This window comes from Saccopteryx bilineata, chromosome 2 (genome assembly GCF_036850765.1).
Source record: "Saccopteryx bilineata isolate mSacBil1 chromosome 2, mSacBil1_pri_phased_curated, whole genome shotgun sequence".
Classification (NCBI taxonomy): domain Eukaryota; kingdom Metazoa; phylum Chordata; class Mammalia; order Chiroptera; family Emballonuridae; genus Saccopteryx; species Saccopteryx bilineata.
The window spans coordinates 350,410,512-350,430,647 of record NC_089491.1 but is presented as its reverse complement, the minus strand read 5'-3'; the positions used below and the strand labels follow the sequence as shown (position 1 = coordinate 350,430,647).

The window sequence follows — 20,136 nt, the reverse complement described above, 5'->3', positions numbered from 1 at the left end:
GTAATCTATTATAGAGTATTAAAAGAAACAAAGCCCAGCTTATATTCAGCTATGAAATAAACAACATTCAGGTAGGATTGATTCATGTGGCTTTATTTATATTAATTTTCTAATTTGCATTCCCTGAACGTTTCCTCATTAAGCAGTCACGTGGGCAGTCTGGGTATGGGCCCTGCGAAGCCATGTTAGAAATCAGAAGGCTAGGGGAAGAAAGAGGATAAAATTTGCAACAGGGTTTAGGGAAGGAACACAGGGCTGTGAGAAGTCAGACAGGCTGTTGTACCCTGACCCTGCTGCTAGTGAACAAACCTTGCAAAACCTCGATTTCATCAAGAGTCAGTATTTAATTTCAAATCAGCTTTCCCACAGGGTGGTTAGGACTCCTAGGAATGAGGTGAAGACGTACTCATTGCGAGGATCCTCAGTAAGGTCAGGCAGGCAAAGCACAGGGTCTGGCACAAACCAGGCACTCAGTGGTCCCCAGTGTTGTCCCCTCAACTTCCCCCCAGCTTAAGCTCCTGTGTGTGTGTGTGGGGGGGGGGGGCAAGAGCTTGGGAGGGAGGGGAAGGACCCAAGGCTTGTTGGTTTGAGACTGGTTGTCTCCTGGGTATGTTATCTTTTCTCTCCTTCCTGTCTGACAAAGGCAAACAAGAATGAAATAACAGGCACATCCACTGAAGCAAATCAGGTCACAGGAAGATAGATAATACACTCAAGGACAAATAAAAGTCAACTGTAGCTGGGCCCCAGATGGGTAGGTGAAAACTCATGGGAAGTAGAGATGCAATTTCTTATTTTATAGGGATTAGGCTTTTAAAATATTGTCACCAACGTGAAAACAAACAACAACGTACACATACTGGTGTGGTTTTAATACTTTCTTTGTGATTTAGGTTGCCTACGCAAGGTGGGAACTCCGTAAGTCATAGAGGCAAACCTTGGAAAAAGTACTTTAAGATAGAGTAGAAATTGTTTAGCCTGTTAAATGAAGGCACCAGAGTACAAAATCCTACTTAGCAGTAGCTATACACGACTGGGTGTGCATGTGGACAAGACTGTGGGAAGGTACCTGGAAAACAGAAACAGCCTCAGCCCGGGCCTGGGATCTAACAGATGTTTAATAAATACCTGTTCAAGGCGTGGGAAGACTTGATTTTCCATGTATTATTACTGTGAACAGTCATCTCCCTTCATTAGTTCAATTATTCAAAGATAATACTGCCTCTTTCTGACAGAATTTTGTTTTTATTTCTCCCTTCCCTAATAATGCATTCCTATCTCCAAAAAAAAATGGTATCAACAGAAGAGCTAAGAATATGGGGCTTAGTAGAGAGGAACGATGAAGGTCACTCATGCATTTCTGACATTGAAAGCCAGGCGCAGCATTGGTAGATAAGCAGGAGACAGTGATTTTTATTCATTGACTGTTCTTGGAGAAAGCAACAGCTCAGGGTCTCAGTTAACAGATCTGTGAATGGGGTTATAGAACTTCCTGTGGGCCTTTCAGTTCCTTTAAATATTGTATGTCAAGATAACACTGGCTGGGTTAATCAGGACAGATGAGCCCTCCAAACAATATTTGAAAACTTTATTTTCTCAAATGAGCACCAACACAGATTGGAAATATGACAGAAACAATGAACTTTTCTCTAATACTGAATCACTATGTACAAATACAGGAAAGAGTGAAGACAAATTATTTGTTGTTAAAGCAAAGCAACCTGAAAAATGCCAACAATAACAACAAAAAAGATAAATAAAAGACAGTAACAAAACCCAAACCCAACAGATCGTTTGTAAACACAAGCATAAATAGATTCTGTATTTAAAGATAGTCTCTGCAGGGTGGAAAAGGGAACTCTCACTTTCATTGAAATGTTACAAAAACAGATGGGCAGATAGAATTTGGTAAAATGAGAGAATAGCTTGCTTCTTCTTGGCTTTACCTTTCACTACCGGCAGATTTCATGACTGTATTTTAATTTTCAAAATTAAACATCTCTTTCCTCTGCCTAGACCATTAGCATGTTTTCTCATGTGAGGCAGACTTTTAAAAATAATATATGTAAGTTGATTGTGTTCAAGATCTGATTCCTCAGCCTCTTCCTGAACCTGAGGCAACCTGACCTTGGAGGGGAAAAAAAAAAGTTCACCCACAAGGTATGTTCATTATTTTATTACAGTTCTTGCAACCCAAACCAGTCAATGTTTTAAGATGATGTGGTCTCCACAAAAACCGGAGCCCTGGTATGTGTGACGAATATGCTCCCATCTCGGAAACACAGATTTGACTCGGCTTGATCTTCACAAACAACAGATTTCCTCTATAGTCTGTAAAAGTCGAGCACACAAAGAAAGTAAAAGGAATAAACTGGCCACAGCTCCATGCGCAGGAAAACAAGAGCCTCCGTGGTTTGTGCTGTTGGTCCACTCAGAAACCAAACCACTGCCAGAGAGGAAGAAAAGAGAAACCTATGTGCCCAAGGTGTAAACTGTAGGTGTAGTGTCCCCAATAAAAAAGAAAACAGGAGGCACAATCCAAAGTGCTTTTCTCACACACACACACACACACACACAGACACACACACACATACACACACGCATGATTCCAATTTTTCAATTTGTTTTGCTCTAAGTTGTTACTAAGTTAATTCAATTACATTTATTTTATTTCCTACCCAATACTGGTGCAAGAAAATATTTTGGATTCTCTACCTGGTAATGTACTGTAGAGCCCGTTCCATTGGGGAAAATACAGAGAAGCACTGCTTTATTGTCTTCAGACTAATGTGATATAGAGATCTTTAAAAAAGAAAAACACATTGGTGATCACTGTTTCCCTTAAAATATACTTCAAGAAATGCAGAGGAAACCATAAAATTTAAAAATGAAAATAAAAAGTGCTCTCAGGGGATCTGAGAAAACAGCACCAAATATATTATTTTAAAAATTAAATATTATTTACAAAAGTATATTTCACAAGCAACTGTTTGTTTTATATATATCTGCTTGAAAATCTTTTTATAAAGGGGAAACCTCTTTTTCATACACTGATCCACCAGCAAAGACTGACTCTATCCTACCTTCCTCATCTTACTGTCCTAGGAGTTGGGGCAGCATGCAGTCAGCTGACAATCTGTGGCCATCAACTCTTGCTGAATTTGATTCATGTCAGATCAGCCCCATCAGCAGCCTGAGACTGATATCAAGGATGGGATGGGTGGTGTGGGGTGTAATCCAGGGCCAGCAAGGCCACGCGACCTAGGATGGCACAGGGGAGCTGGAACCCGAGAGTCTGCGGCTGGGCTTCAGTTGAAAAGGAAGGCGGCTGCTGGCTAAGGTATGGAACTCCATGCCTCTTCCTTTCCCACGTCTCCTTCTCCCCTTCCTCACTCCATCAACCCTACCTAAGTTTACACTGAACTGCAATTCCCTGAACCTACCGGGGGGAATGGGCGAGGTCTTTGGTTATGCTCGGAGTCAATGATTTGGTGAGGAAAACTAAAGAATGAACTGACCGAGGCCATGAGTTGATGCACCTCCACTGCTTAGCTGCAGTCTCTCCAGTATGACTAGATGTTAGACAGACAAGCCGTGAATGGAGCTCGAGTTTTAAGAAGCACTTTTGGTTTCACTGACACAAAGGGGAAGCCTAATGAGTTGGGTGTTTGTTTTTCTGTAGGTATGGAAAAACAACAACATTTCACTCTGGTCTCTCACAGCACGTCTGGCGCCATCCACCCACTGGATGCTCAATGGATAGTAATTGAAAAAAAAACCAAAAACCAAAACCAGGGTCTTTTTGGAGCCTGCTCTGATCCGTGCGATAGTAAGAGGCCCCACCTCAAGCAAAAACAGCGACACATCGGTCTCCTCTGCCCACTGAAAATTCTAGGGCACCCCATGTCTGGTTTTTATGTTGTCACACTCCACTTTTTACTTTTAAGGAAAAAACACCTACCCATGTCTAGCCCCCATTTTCTTTCCATGGGAAGGAGTGTCGATAGCCAGGCCATCCCCTGAACTAAGGGGCTCATCAAAATCAATGAAGGCCACCACCTTCCGGGGCACAGAAGGGCATCTGACTTCTGTGCTGGCAAGCCAGCTGAGGAATGTTAAAGTTGAAACAGAAAATGTGCTTTTTTATTTTTGAGACCCTGGGTCTGGGAGTACGTGGGAGCCAGAGGAATCCTATTTCTCCAGGAGCAGAAACGCAATCCTTTTTCTGAACTTCAGTTTGCTTTTCAGTAATGTGGGGAGAACAGAACCTCGCAGGGCTACTAAAGCACCAAAAGATACGGACAAGAAGCCTTTGGGAACAAAATTCAATTTCTAAGACTCTTCTGGTCTTACCGAGGCAGTCAGCGGCTGGGCATGGCACTGCCTGCCTGCTGTCTGTCCCGCCGCGCCCCACTGCCGGGGGACAGTGCCGGCTCAGACCCCCCACTCTGCCATCAGCACATACAGACAAAAAAAAAAAAAAAAAAAAAAAGGCATTTCCACCACGGACTCATTCCCTGCGGGAATTGGTTCAATTCTGAAAATGTCCTGGGCTGGCTGCTTGAATGTTGGTTAATCATTTTTATAGACTCCTGTCTCCATGAGCACATAATTTTGTGACTTTTAAGGTGAATATTCCCATAGGATCGGCCTACTTGGAGAATGAGATACTGAGAATTACCTGACATAACCTACACATATCTGAACAATAATATTTTCAGCCTAAGCAAGGAAATCAACTCAGCTAAATGAGTTTCAGTCATGCACCGTGTACTGGCTGAATTGCTGTAGAACAGACTTCACAGTGTTGATTAAATGTAGCAAACTCCTCCCTCTCTCATGATCCTTACAGGGACTTGTTCTCCACTTCCGCTAAAACAATGAGCTTTGGTTAGGGGGGTAATATTAAAATTTGTGACTTTGACATTTGACACAAATCGTAGCCCTTCCTACTGCTGGACTGCTCTGAGTTTTGTCTCCATACAAAACAGTCAAGTCCAAGGAGAACAGCCAGGGGCATGAAAAATCTACCAGCCACGCTATCACTAAGCGCAAAGCCTTGGGACTTTGTTCTCCACAATCTACAATTATAGAACTGGAGAAAAACACCCAAAACTCTATGTACAAAGAATTGCTGATCTCAAGGAAGCCACTGCACACCAAAGAGGAAAGATGCACCTAACCTGTAATGGTTCAAATCTAAACTGCCCCCAGCACGGCCCACCTCGCCCTCTTTGCCACAGTGCTCTTCTTGCACAGAGGGTCAGGAAAAAGGGTCAGTCAGAAATGCTAACTGGTTTCGCTTTTTTTTTTTTTCTGGTCCAATATCTGAGCCGTTTCTGCAGGAGCTCCCAAACTGCAGTCCCCTCTGCTCCCTGTTCTCTTCAATTACTGGTTTTACTGGTTCCTGGCCAAAGCCTTCGGGAAGTTTGGATTCTGTACCCATCAAATGGTAGTCCCCTCCCCTCTCGCCAACAGGGGCTGAAGAGAAAAGGACATTACCCAGAAGCAGTGAGGCTTCAGTCATCAAAACCCAGCTGGGCTCTTCCCGAGTCACTCACTGCTGCCAAGACACTCCCCAGCTCCCAGGCCACTGCCCTGCCAGGGAGAATTAGGGCCACTTCTGGTGCCTGCATGCTAACCTGGCACATTTGGTGTCAGGAACAGAAGAAGCTTCTGATCAGAGAGAATGTGGTCATGAGGTATTTTTTTTTCTCTTTGTCTTTTTAGACAAGTTGGTTATTTCAAACCTAAGCGACCAGGTCTCTGAGAGCAGCACAATTTTGTCCCTACCTCTACCCTCCCATCCCCTGGCCACCCCCAGAACCCTCAAGGTTCCTTCCTTCCCCTCCTTCTCACACCCCCATGTCCACCGCGCTCTCCCGACAAGAGGCTGTATCAGGCAGCTCTTGCATGAGCCCCAGGCCCTTATTAAGGTGGGCTGCTGCCATGCGGTCAGGCGTCTGTTCCTTTTGTTGTTTTGTTTTCAGCCAACACTAGCAGAGACAGAAGCCAGGGTCAATTCACAAACAGATACAAAGCAAAGAGACAGAGAGACAGCGATTTAGAGGCCAGTCACCAGAAAGACGGTGTCAGGGTGGGAGAATGCCCCAGAGGGCAAGGCCCCTAAATGGATGGAACCAAGTGTTCAGTCACTCTCTCACGGTGGGTAGAATGTTCGGTTGGATGGCGTTCACGCGGACACTGGGTTGGGTGGCTGCTCTCTGATCAGTCCCAGCCATTGTCCTTGATCATGTGTGCTAGTTCAATGATGTATTTGCCTTCTTTATATTTCTGGCTGCTTTCAAAGGCGTGTTCCTAGGAAACACAAGGAGCAGAAAAGACACTGAATGACCAAAGACAAGCAGGTGACTTTTATAACACAGGAGCAAAGGCAGGGCCAATGACAGACATTGAAGTCTGGTCCCAGCTTCACCCAGACGTCCGGAGAGCATTCCCACCACCGGAGCACACTGTGTCCCTTCCAGTTAGCTACAGCACTGAGGCTGTGCCAGGACTATCTCAGCATTTTCAACAGAATTTCTTCAAAATCTTTGCTCATTCAAGTCTTTGCCCTAATATCACCGTCTCAGTAAGCTCTCTCCCAACTATTCAACTACCTAAAATCGTAACTTCCACTGCAAACCCTCTTCCCCTTTCCGCTGTCTCTGTTTCACTTACCACTTTCAAACATACAGTATAACTTGCATGCCTATTCTGTGTATTGTCTGTCTCCCACCACGACAATATAAACTTCATGGAAGGCAGACATTTCCTTTGTTTTGTTCACGGCTGTACCCTTACTGCCTAGAAGACTGCTTGGCACATAACAGGTCTTCAATAAATAACTGCTGAATGAATGCATGCATGTATATATATTTTGTCTTAGGGGACCTTGGTTTCTGATGCTAACCAGAAATCTGCCCTATGGACATATCCATAAAGTTTTTGCGTCCTAATTTTTAATTGGACTTTGTTAGGCTTAAAAACAGACACTCTGGGAGACAAAGTCTTGTGAAGCCAAACAGGTCTTCTTTTCATGTCTTATCTTGCTGTTCTATGTCACATGTGTTAAGTCTAGCTTTCCTTCCCTGCCTTTCTCCAGAGACACAGGAGCTGTGTGGACTCCACGCGGGAGAATCTGGCAGCCCTCAAGCCCCACCAGCTGCCAGGCCTCCAGCGGGGAAGCTCAGCACACAGGACCTGGCAGCCGACTGTCCTGAACTAGCAGCATTGTGGACTTTCCCAGTTTATTGTAAGCCCCACAAAGAAGTCCTGCATAGGTGTGATATCAAAGGGCTATTGTATCTGCAGGCAGTGATACCAAAAAACATCTTGGTGTATCATCAGAGTCATTAGCTGCCTAAACTCAATGTAGAAAAGCAGTGGACATCAGCTCTTCCTCCTGAGTCCTCATGTTAGTAAGTAACCACAACCTATGGTCGCTAGGTTCTGGGCAGCACTTACATGAACCATTATCTTCTGTTCTAGAGCTCAGGGGCTTTGGATTGCAGAAGAAAAGTTCAGACTACAGCCTTTTGTTGAAAGGAATCATTCCACACAGTGGAGGGAGAAGGAGCACCAAGAGAGAATGTGTAAACACACTACACACACACACACACACACACAAACACACACACAAACACACACACAAACACACACACACAAACACACACACACACACACACACACACAAAGAGCTGAGCTCAGCAGTAATTTCCCTGACACTTCATTATTCCCCAGGTGTGTGTGTGTGTGTGTGTGTGTGTGTGTGTGTGTGTGATATGTGTATACAACAGAAAATGTGGTTCAGGAATAAGATCAAATGTTCCATTGTAGTATGTTCAGGGTGTGGAAAGGAAAACACAAAACTTGGGAGAGTGAAAGTGTATCCCTATTAAGTAGAAAATCAAATTAAAAAATCAACAGCCCCCAGGCCACAGAGCATTTGCAAAATGTCACAGCTGGACTCCAGTGGACAGAGTACTACAGCTGGAGTCTCCAACATCCTAGACTGAACCGCCCTCTTCTTCCTAGTACCAGAAGCATCACTGTTTACAATTTATAAAATTGTCAACCTCTCACAGGATTACTGTGAGGGTCAGAAGAAACAATGGAGAAAAGAGCCTGGAGCGCCAGCCTGGCACACAACAGGTGACCAATTACTATCTGGGGAGACGATGTGTCTCCACTGCCCTGCACATGCCATTCTGCCTGTCACACCGTCTCATCCATTCCCCTGTCTCATCCATTCCCCAGTGCCTTTCCCCCTGCTCCACCTATAACCGCCCTGAGGGCCAGGGCTAGAGCTCTTCACTTTGGTATCCAGACCCAGGGCTTTCAATAAAGCTTTGTCAAAGGTGTACGAATCATTTGACCTGGAGGAGCAAAACCAACCTACTCCGATTTAGCTTGTCTGTCATCCAGCACAGCCTGGAAGGACTAAGAGGCTGGGAAAATGAGAAGGGGCAGAACATTTCTGGATAATTAGCCCAGAACTGTAGAACTTGGGGGGGGGGGGAGCAGTGGCCATACAGGGGGAGCAGAATGGCCAAGGCCTTTCCCAGAAGGCCTAGCTAATCCCTCTCGGCATCATGAAACACGAAGCCTAGCTAGGTGCTGTTCTTTCCATCCTGAACCTTCTGAGGGAGATGCAAGTGCTGCTCCTTATAGGCTCCACCTGCAGCAGGTTTTAAGATGTACATATTTTTAAACTTTATTTAAATGCAAGCATACTTTTATGGCTGGCTTCCATTGTTCAACATCATTTTTTTAATAGACTTCATACTTTTAGAGAGTGTTAGGTTCACATCAAAAGTGAACAGAAGGCCCTGACCGGGCGGTGGCACAGTGGGTAGAGCGTCGGACTGGGATGCGGAGGACCCAGGTTCGAGACCCCGAGGGCGCCAGCTTGAGCGCGGGCTCATCTGGTTTGAGCAAAAGCTCACCAGCTGGAGCCCAAGGTCTCTGGCTCAAGCAAGGGGTTACTCAGTCTGCTGAAGGCCTGCGGTCAAGGCACGTATGAGAAAGCAATCAATGAACAATTAAGGTGTTGCAATGCACAAAGAAAAACTAATGATTGATGCTTCTCATCTCTCCGTTCCTGTCTGTCTCTGACTCTCTGTCTCTGTAAAAAAAAGGAAAAAGAACAGAAGGCACACAGATTTCCCTATCCTCCCTGCTCCCCCACACTCGACCTCCCCCTGCCCCACTGTCAAGTCCTGAGAGTGGTACATTTGTTACCATCAACAAACCTATATTAGCATGTCATTATCAATCTGCTAGCAGTTTCAACTCCTTAAGGCTCCTTCTGAAGCTACCTAACACAGGTGACATGAGCCAGACCCACTCTGACCCCAGGCAACTGACAGGACACGGAATTTGAGGCATTTTACATGGAATAAATTGCCTTCCCACAGAGGAAGGCTCATTTATCAATTTCCCTACAGTGACAGGGAGCGCAGAGAAAAGCAAGTGTCAGAGCAGCTGATAATAATAACAACAATACAAGTTTGTTTTCATTGAACATATATACCTCCTCCACCCTGGCAAAGGACTGCTCACTTCCCTAGGTACTAAGAAGACAGGAAAAATATCTGGTGGGTTAAACAATGAAGGGATGAGCGTTCAGTTGGGAAAGTCCGGCCATGACTATATCTGACAGTGGGCATTAACTAACAATGTTCGATGATGCCCAGCACAGGGCCTAGGACCTGAGAGATGCTCTTGGGACATTTATTGGAGCCTCAGAAAGCATGGGCTCTGCAATGAGACCACTACCTGGACTCCTATACCAGCTGAGCCATCTAATAGCTAGACAACATTGTACATACTATTAACTTCCCTGAGCCTCAGTTTCTTCATCAATAAAATACAGGTCAAAATATACCTACCCTCTGGGGACACTGTGAAGACTAAATAAAATAATGCATGCCTGGAACATAGTGTAAGTGGTCAGAAAATGCTTTTGTGCTGATATTATTATTTTAAATTAAGAGGCAAAGGGGAATCTGTCTATCTCAGGGGCAGGTGTGAGTAGAAAGAGACTACGGTGAAAAGGGAAGCATGCAGGTGGCAAACACAGGAAGGTGCTCTTTGAGCTCAGTTTCCTGTCCTGATCAAGGACAGTCCTGCAGGCCACAGAAAGCTTTCTTACAATACGGGGCTCTCCATCCCCCCTTCCTGGCCCTCTCGCCACCAGACTTCAATACTTACATATTTCCAGCCCAGAGTGGTTTTGCAGTTTTCACAGTAAATGTCTGCGACTGCGTGCAGTCCTGTTAGCAAAACTCGCTCTTCTGCAGGCCCGCAGCCCACATTAACGCTGTGCCAAGGGACAGAAGGAAAGAGCGAGTAGTCAGTCACATGCTCACCAAGTTGCTCAAGCTGAGCTTTCAGCAAAAAAGAAATGAGCTGAGTGTGTTGGCCTCAAGGGAAGCCAACACTAAGAAGGGCATCGTCTATACCTGAAATCAGTAACAAGCCCCCAAAAGCCACATGAAAAATCTCCATGGAAGTGAATTTCAGGCCTGCAAGTTCTGATTCAATGAGTCTACAAAAAATAGTCTTGAGGGTTGAAACTTTGCTTGGAATTTTTCTAACACATGCTTTTAATCTTGTGATTTTAAGAGGTCAAGCCGATGGCCACACTCTGAAGTCCAAAGCAATGGGCACAGGCCCATCAGAGTTCCTGAGGACTGACTGCCGCCAGAAATGTCAAGCCTGGTGACCCGGTCTTGCCCCGATCTCAGGGGTCAGTGAGCCCTGGGTATCAAGCCCACCATGCTCCTCCACAGAGCTCACATCAGCTCAAGCTGAACACACTAGATTTCCATTTTCATAGCTCAACGAGCTTGTGCGAGCGTCCCCTGCTCTCCTGGGGAAGAGGTCACACATGATGTGCCCAGTTAATGACTGAGGGCTCTAGCAGACCGGGCATCCACAGGAGGGGACGGAGAACATTCCCTCATCAGGCCTTCCCTGCAGCCTTCGGTCCTTCAGCTGACGCTGGTGTCTTCTGTTCATTCTTGTTCTCTTCCCCAGTGACCTGTCTCAGACCTGATTATCAGACCTCCTGCTGAGGTTTTCACAGAAGCAATTTGGCCTCCACAGCTCTCTGAATACAGTGTTTTCAGCCAAAGATGCTGCCAAAAAACCTCCCCAAAGATAACTGACTACCACTTGTGGAAAGTGACACTCCATGGGTGTTTTACTGTGGCACAGAGAGAGGATTCAGGGCTGAATGATTATTGAGTGTTGTTTTTTCCCCACCCCTCAAAATCTGCACCAGAACCGTGAAAACACTGTTCAGAGACACTCACACTGAGTTAAAGAGGTATGCTCGTCCTTGACTTCCTTGGAACGACTGAAATGCAAGAACACAGATCGACAGTTAGAAGTCCCTTTCACCCACCCCTTCAGAAAACCAGCCCAAATCACAATAATCATGAGCTTCCTGGGCTGACCCAGCAAACAGGCACAATGAGCCAGTTAATAGTCCCGCTGGTGGTGGTTGGCATTGTGGGAGGAGAAGGCAGAATAAACTGAGCTTCAGAGCCTACGCCAGCCCGCACCTGGACTGCTTTTACCAGCCCAGGTGAGAAGATATGAACAAGACAAACTCTACAGCATCATTCTTGATATCATCTGATACAATGACTCCTCCCGAGATAATTAATCCACACTGGCCTCTCCTGGCCCCACGTGGTTTCAGCCATCTGTGCTGGCCACAGCAGTCCTTGAGTTGGCTAGGGCACGGAAACCAGGGCCAGTACCTTTTCCTCCGCTCGCCTTCTTGGTGCACAGATGGCTGAGACAAGAATAATCCACCAAACCTACCTTCTTCTCACTCGTCGTGCCTTCCTGTAGATTCTAACTGTCAGGACAGTTATCATCCTCCCCAATGGGAGGTCTCCTTTGGAGGTGTGAGCAACTTGATCTCTAGGTCACAAGAATGCTCATTAAGCAGCAATCCCATTTTAACTTCTAGCTTAAATATGAGCTTCTTTCTTCCGGCAGGAAGGTGGCAGGAAACAGGAGAAACAGGAGCCAGAGCTTGCCATGCAATAGGCCTCCATGTGCATGAACACAGCCCCTACCCGTATTTTCCTCCTCTGGTTACACTGAAATGGCTGGTTGACATGAGCCAGCTGTGTTCTGCATTGTTGCCTGCATTTTTAATGTGGGCTGACAATTGTACCCTGAATTAAATATCCTAATCTGCTCCGAAATCCACTCTAAAAACAAACAAATAATGGGCTCTCCCATGGCTGCTGTTATTCAGTGGCTGGAAAAATGTGGAGATGACTGGTGAACAGATGACCAAAGGGTAGAGGAACCAGACAGGATACAGATCACTACACACGAGACAGGCATTGTCAGAAGCACAGGACTTCAGGGATCAGTGCCGCCAGTCAGAGACAAAGGCAGAACTCCTGACTTGTAAAAAAGCTGTCTTTGGGGCAGCTGAATCATTGGCTGCCTCCAACCTACAGATATACCGGAAGCCGTCACTCCCAGGTGTGGTTGCAGATGTTCCCCAGCTGCTGCTAAAACCAAAGGTATGGAAACATCCTTGGGGAACACAGGAGCTTCCAGACTAGAATTGAGCACAAATGTGCCTAGCACAGTCTTGAAACCTGGAACCTGGAAGTCCATGCCAAGTATTTGGATGAGACAATGTCCCAGCGATACAGACCACAGATGTGGCCAATCTGTCAGCTCAACCTTGGAGCACAAAGACACCTAAGCACTGCCAGAGATCACCATCTGGCTCCGCCAACCTCTGCAGTCTCTTCTCTTGCTACTTTCCCATTGTAGCCTTTGCTCTAGTCAGGCCGAACCACATGACGTTCTTGGAACTTGCATTTCACCAACTTAATCCACACTGTTCCCTCAAATGGTGAGGCTCTTCACCTACCAATCCTAAATCTCAGCTCAGCTTCCTCTGATCTCCCCAGGAAGAGGTGCCCGTTGCACCGTTGTTCTGGACTCTTGTTTCCGGTCTGTATTTTCTTTGATTTAAAGAAGGAATTTGGACTAGCTGACCTCCAAGTTCCCTTCCAGCTTCAAAATTATATTCACTTATGCTTCCATCATCCTGCATTATGGACAATCGGGAGTGTCATCCTCTAAAAAATATTTGTCAAGACCTCTAAGTTCAGAACTTAGAAGAAGGTGGTTTTGGGAAAAATTCTGGAAGAAAGTAAACAGGAAAATGACAATATGAAGCACCATAGCTTCACCATTTATGACAGAAGTCACTTTCTCAAACATTCACAGATCATCTACTATCTGCGAGGCTCAACTGGAAATGCAGGAAGAGAAGCAGCATTCTAAGACTTTTCAGGGCAGTGGTATTACCAAAAAGTATACAAGACAACCCGCAGGGTAGGGTGAAAATACTAGAAATTTCATCTATCTACCATATTTTTCCATGTGTAAAATGTTTCCATGTATAAGATGCACCTTAATTTGGGGATCCAAAGTTAAAAAAACATGTATTACATAAAGTTATTGAACTCAAGTTTTATTCATCATAAAATTTATACAACTCCTCATCACTGTCAAAACTCCCATCCATTAGCTTGTCCTCATCTGTGTCTGATGATGAATCACCGTTTTCATATATTGCCTCATCCTCAGTTCCATTTATGGAATTTGAAATGCCACAATCACTGTATTAGACGCATCCATTTTTAGACCTCAAACTTTTCAATAAAGGGTGCGTCTTATACATGGGGGAATTATCTTTAAAAGTTTCACTAAATAGCCTGACCAGGTGGTGGCACAGTGGATGGAGCATTGGACTGGGATGAGGAGGACCCAGGTTCGAGACCCCGAGGTTGCCAGCTTGAGCGCAGGCTCATCTGGCTTGAGCAAAAAGCTCAACAGCTTGGACCCAAGGTTGCTGGCTCAAGCAAGGGGTTAGTCTGCTGAAGGCCCGTGGTCAAGGCACATATGAGAAAGCAATCAATGAACAACTTAGATGGCGCAACGCGCAACGAAAAACTGATGATTAATGCTTCTCATCTCTCTCTGTTCCTGTCTGTCTATCCCTCTCTCTGACTCTGTCTCTGTAAAAAAAAAAAAAAAAAAAAGTTTCACTAAATAATCATAAGATATAGATTGCCACTGGGATCTTCCCTGGGCTAGTATGTGCCGTGCATGTGCCAGTATCTAAAAGGAAGAACGAGGCTCTCGCTATGTGTGTGGGTGGGGTGCCCTTCTGCCTTTGCTTTCAGCATATCACGAACACCATTACTGCTCGGCTATAGGACCTCGATAACGAGACTGATCTCATAAATCTTTAAACAGTAGGATCCTTGCAATTTTTTATAATGAGACAAAGGACCAAAAGAGGTTCACTTACATCAAAGAACTTAAGCATGTAAAGATAAGTTAATCAGCCTGACCTGTGGTGGCGCAGTGGATAAAGCGTCGACCTGGAAATGCTGAGGTCGCCAGTTCGAAACCCTGGGCTTGCCTGGTCAAGGCACATATGGGAGTTGATGCTTCCAGCTCCTCCCCTCCCTCTTCTCTCTCTCTGTCTCTCCTCTCTCTCTCTCTCTCTCTCTCTCTCTCTCTCTCTTTCTGTCTCTCCCTCTCCTCTCTAAAATGAATTAAAAAAAAATTTTTTTTAATTTATAAAATTAAAAAAAAAAGATAAGTTAATCATTTCTCTTTGGCAAAGAGATCAGTATTCCAAACTAGCTGGCCTTTGTGGTAAAAAGTAAGCTATTTTGCAATATATTCCAAAAACAGAAACATACTAAATCTGTCCCTTCAAAGTAAAGAAGACATTTTAACAGGGAATGGAAATATAATTTCTTTTCAAAAGAAACTGGCGTAGTGAACATGTGGTGCAGTGTACAGAGGATTTATTATGGGATGGCACCCAAAACCTATGTGACTTTATTAACCAAGCTCACCCCAATAAAGTCAACTTAATAAATAAGTAAGTTAAAAAGAAACTTTTGCTATGGAGAGAACTGATATTTGGAAATATTTTTATTTTATATGATCTTTGTAGTTTAAAATTGCTATGCCTATACAAAAATTAATTCAAAATGAATGATATTTATAAGAAAATGCAGGAGAAGATCTTTGTGACTCTATGTTAGAAAAGAGTTCTTAGTCACTACTCCGGAAACATAATTCATTTCTAAAAACTCCTAAATTGAACTTCACCAGAAATTTCAAGTTTTGCTCTGAAAAAGATACTTTAAGAGAATGAAAAAAATAAGATGGGAGTAAATATCTGCAAATCATATATCTGACAAAGGACTTGTATCTAGAATATATATATAAAGAACACTCAAAACTCAATGATGAGAAAATGGGCAAAAGATTTGAACAGACTCCAACAAAGACAGATGGTAAACAGGCCCATGAAAAGATGTTCAACATCACTAGTCATTACTGGAAACGCAGATTAAAAACACAATGAGCTATTACTACATACATATTAGAATGGTTCATTTCTTTTTTAAATGACAAAGCCAAGTGCTGTCAAGAATGTGCAGGGGGGAGGAAGGAGGGAGAGGGGAATGGGGAGGGGAGGGGCACAAAGAAAACTAGATAGAAGGTGATGGAGGACAATCTGACTTTGGGTGATGGGTATGCAACATAATTGAAGGACAAGATAACCTAGACATGTTTTCTTTGAATATATGTACCCTGATTTATTGATGTCACCCCATTAAAATTAATAAAAATTTATTTATTTAAAAAAAAAAGAATGTGCAGCAACTGGAATTCACCTACATTGTAAAACGGCACGGTCACTTTGGGCAAGAGTTTGGCGGTTTCGTTTAGTCATGCGAAATGGAAACCTATGTTTACACAAAACCTGTTCGGGAATGTTTTTAGCAGCTTTATTCATAATTGTACAAAAGTGGCAACAATCTAAATGTCTCTCACTTGGTGGCTGAATAAACTGGTACATCTGTATAACAGGACTCTGTGACACAGAACAACGTGGATGGATGTGAAACGCATTAGGCTGTGATCAGTGGCTGCCGCAGGTTACGGGAAAGGGGAAAATTGAACTACAAAGGGCTAACAGGGGTGATGGAGTTGTTCTCATATCCAGATTGTAGAGGAGGTTACAAGACTATGTATTTGTCAAAACTCATAGGGCCATACACCAAAGAGTAAATTTTACTGTGTGTGGAATTAGAAATATTTTTTTTCTTAAAATTCAGTAAAAAAATTTTAAATTACCTGTATCTGTACACTGTATCCCTATATTTGTGCAATTAAGCATTGTAAATAATTTCCTTATTTATTTAAAAGAACTCCAAAGAAAGAGGGTCACCGGGATTAGTAGCCTTGTTAAAAACTAGTACTATTCTGAAACAAACAAACAAAAACTTCTTTTCTGAAAATTTGCAAGAGCAAATGGAAAGTGCAGCAAAGACCTTTGTGTAATGGGTGGATGGGTGGGAAAATGGGAATCATGATTTTTGTAAGCATAAAGATGTTCCTTGTGCTCCGTTTGCATCTCCTTTTCTTTGTAAATGTTCAGTGATGGAAACTTAAAGTGAAAAATATTTTATATGTTTATTATATGTTTATAAAGTATATATTACATAGCAGCGCATATACACCATTTATCAGTATATGTATTAGGAGTACATGCTCAAGCATTTGACTAATAGGAGTATGTGATTGTAAAAGTTTGGAGGCCACTGCTCCGGGGGCTCTAGGGTTTGGCCTAAGAGGGACTTTCTCTAGCCTGACCCAGATTGGAATTCCTCGAAAGCGGGGCTTGGGGAGGACACATGGCAGAGGAGAACTCCAGCCAGGCCCGGAGGCACCTCACAGGGCCACTTTGGTTCTTGCAGGCTGGTTCTATGAGTGTGCTGGCAGAGGCCTGCGTTCTGCAGGAGGGCGCCGAACCCCAGCGGGGCTCCTACAGCAGTGTCTACTCAGGCGCCCCTGAGCGAGTGTCTGCAAACCTGTTTCCGCATCCTGGCACTCAGGAGCAGCTGGATTTCACGGGGCAGAGCTCTCCCACCATTGCTTTCACATTGGGGTCCCTGCCAAGTTAACAGTTACGATGGGAAAAACAGCAACTGAGAACAACAGGCATCTTGCAAACAGACACAGACAAGAATAGCTCCGCTGGGTCACTGTATCCTGTGGGGCCCGGCCCAGCCTGGCGCAACCAGGCACAGCCTGGCACTCTCTTGAGTGAGGGTGGTACTGAAGGTGGGGAGGCTGTGAGGAGGCTGAGGAAGCAATCCGAAGGAAGCAAACAGACTCTCAGCCAGGAGATCCCAACCGGACTGCCAGGCACATCTGTTTGCTGTCACTCCTGCCAGGCAACAAGGCTGGCTTTTTCCATGTTGTGTGTCAACCAAGGCTGGTATTCAAGGCTCCAGGAAGGGGTGGGGTTTTTTTTTTGTTTTATTTTGTTTGTTTTTTAATTACACAAAACTTTTCTTCTGTCCTTTATAGGAAAATAATCATTTCAGGCCCAGCCTTTCCAGTCAGTTCAAGGGAACGGGAAGGGCTTTGAGTTTCCTGTTTAGTAGCCAAAACCACTGACTTCTGGCCCCTTTGAGAGTCTGGAAGACAGCAGTTTCTTTAAAAGTAGGAGGACCATTGGAAAATGAATATTTTTGGGGAGAGGAGGAAGGTGGCAATAGAGCAAATATGTGGGTTCCTTCCCTTTGGAGACAGGCACAGGTCCTCACCCCGGAGTCCTATGTGCCTGAACAGACTCAGGCATAAAGCAGAGCCTCTCAAACATAGGCCCCCTTCTCTCACTTGGAAGTCCACCATTTTCAACTGAGCACAAGCCTCAAGCCTGGAGCCTCAGGAGATGCAGCGAGAGAGGGAGGTAGAGGCCCACCTGGGAGTGAGGTGTGTATCTACCTGTGTTTAGACCTAGTCCTGGCACCAGAAATTCAGGATCAAATTCTGGTTTTGCGACTTCAACTTACTAGCTACTATATCCTTTACATCTGTAGACAGAACCCATGTCTGTTCATTGGGCTGTTGAGAATAGTCAGTAAAACAAGGTACCATATTTCCCCATGTATAAGATGCACCTTTTTTCGAAAATTTTGGGGTCTAAAAACTGGGTGTTGTACAGTGGTTGAAGATATTTTTATTTGCATTTCCTGCTTTTTTCGTGCTTTTTTTTTTTTTTTTTTTTACAGAGACAGAAAGACAGTCAGAGAGAGGGAAAGACAGACAGGAACAGAGAGATGAGAAGCATCAATCATCAGTTTTTCGTTGTGACACCTTAGTTGTTCATTGATTGGCTTCTCATATGTGCCTTGACCGTGGGGCTACAGCAGACCAAGTGACCTCTTGTTCGAGCCAGCGATCTTGGGTCCAAGCTGGTGAGCTTTGCTCAAACCAGATGAGCCCGCGCTCAAGCTGGCGACCTCAAGGTCTCGAACCTGGGTCCTCCGCATCCCAGTCCGATGCTCTATCCACTGCGCCACCGCCTGGTCATGCTTTTTGTACTTGTTTTTGCGCTCACTGTTGAAAGTGATTCATCATCAGACACAGATGAGGACAAGCTAATGGATGGGAGTTTTGACAGTGATGAGGAGTTGTATGAATTTTATGATGAGTAAAACTTGAGTTCAATAACTTTAAGTCATACATCTTTTTTCAAAATTCGGGCCCCAAAATTAAGGTGTGTCTTATGCATGGGGAAATAAGGTAACTGAAGTGCACAGTAAAAAGGTCAGTTCCCTATCTTTCCTCTTTGGCCTTCTGGAGAGGAGAAATGAAAAGGCTGTTTCTAACCTATCTAGTTCTTCAACATCCTTTTCTTTGGTGATTCTGGTCTCCCCCTTCCTCTCCTATTATGAAAAAAGGCAAGTCTTTCACCCGTTGTAACTCAATGTCTCTATAAAAATGGAGAAATAGGACTGAAGCTCCCCATGGCCCTCTCTCCTCATAATCTTCTGGGAATCTTTTAAAGCACTTGGTACCTGCTTCTCCAGCCTGCCATCCACAGGCACAGTTTTAATTACATGGACTTCATAGAGGCAGACTGGCACTGGATGGGGTAGCTCAGCTGGTTAAAGTGTTGTCCCGATACATCAAGGTTGTGGGTTCGATCCCCAATCAGGGCACATATAAGAATCAAGCAATGGGCCTGACCTGTGGTGGTGCAGTGGATAAGGCGTCGACCTGGAAATGCTGAGGTCGCCGGTTTGAAACCCTGGGCTTGCCTGGTCAAGGCACATATGGGAGTTGATGCTTCCAGCTCCTCCCCCTTCTCTCTCTCTGTCTCTCTCTCCTCTCTCTCCCTCTCTGTCTCTTTCTCCTCTCTAAAAAAAAAAAAAAAAAAAAAAAAAAAAAAAAGAATAAAGAATCAAGCAATGAATGCATAAATAAGTGAACAACAAATCAATTTCTCTCCTTCTCTACCTCTCCCTCTAAAATCAATCAATAAAAATTTTAAATAAAATAGGCAAACTGACAGAGTTTCAGCCCTGGCTTTGGCCATATACTAGCTATGTTACTAACTTGACCAAATCAATTAACTTCTCTAAGACTCAATTTCCTAATCTATAAGATGGGCACAAAATTGTACTCATACTCGCACCAGATCGGTATACAAAAAAGATGTGTAGAAAAAAAGCGCTTCCTAAACTTCAAGGCATTATATAAACTTTGCTGCTGTTAACAATTCATTATATAACTATAAAAGAACTTATTGGCACAAACATAAAGCTGATTTGTGTAATTGAAATGTAATTCAAATTACTATAAAAGTTCCCTTTTTAAAGTACACAATTCAGTGGCTCTTGGTATAGTCACATGGTTGTGCAACCATCACCACTCTTTAATTTACACCCCTTAAAATAAACTCAGATCATTAGCAGTCACCTTCCATTTTCCTTGCCCCTAGCCCCTAGCAACCATAAATCTTTCTGTCTCTAGGGATTTGCTCAAGCTATTATATGCTATGCTACACTGGACTGGACTAGACTATATACCGTCTCAGTGACAAGGTAGCATAAGTGTTAGGTAGAGATAAAAAAGATTAGTAAAACCCCTGCCCCAGCGTGTCAGCTAAACGCCCCCAGTACAACAGAGCTGACGAAGGCTGGGGAGGGTCAGGCCAGGTTTTGTTCCTTTCGCATTCTTTTCTCCATCCAC

At 44.2% G+C, this 20,136-nt stretch overlaps 1 protein-coding gene across 3 annotated transcripts in view; it reads right to left on the bottom strand.

Annotated features, from left to right (window-relative positions):
- Positions 1-1,571: 1,571 nt before the first annotated feature.
- The window catches only part of YPEL2 (yippee like 2), a 65,567-nt gene continuing 47,002 nt past the window's right edge, over positions 1,572-20,136 (bottom strand). For all 3 annotated transcript variants that reach the window (XM_066262713.1, XM_066262716.1, XM_066262714.1), the window contains 3 exons: positions 11,322-11,365; positions 10,216-10,324; positions 1,572-6,318 (listed from right to left, as the gene is read on the bottom strand). In XM_066262713.1, coding sequence (XP_066118810.1) covers positions 6,229-6,318; positions 10,216-10,324; positions 11,322-11,365 — 243 coding nt within the window. In that variant the 3' untranslated portion in view covers positions 1,572-6,228. The remainder of the gene's footprint in view (positions 6,319-10,215; positions 10,325-11,321; positions 11,366-20,136) is intronic.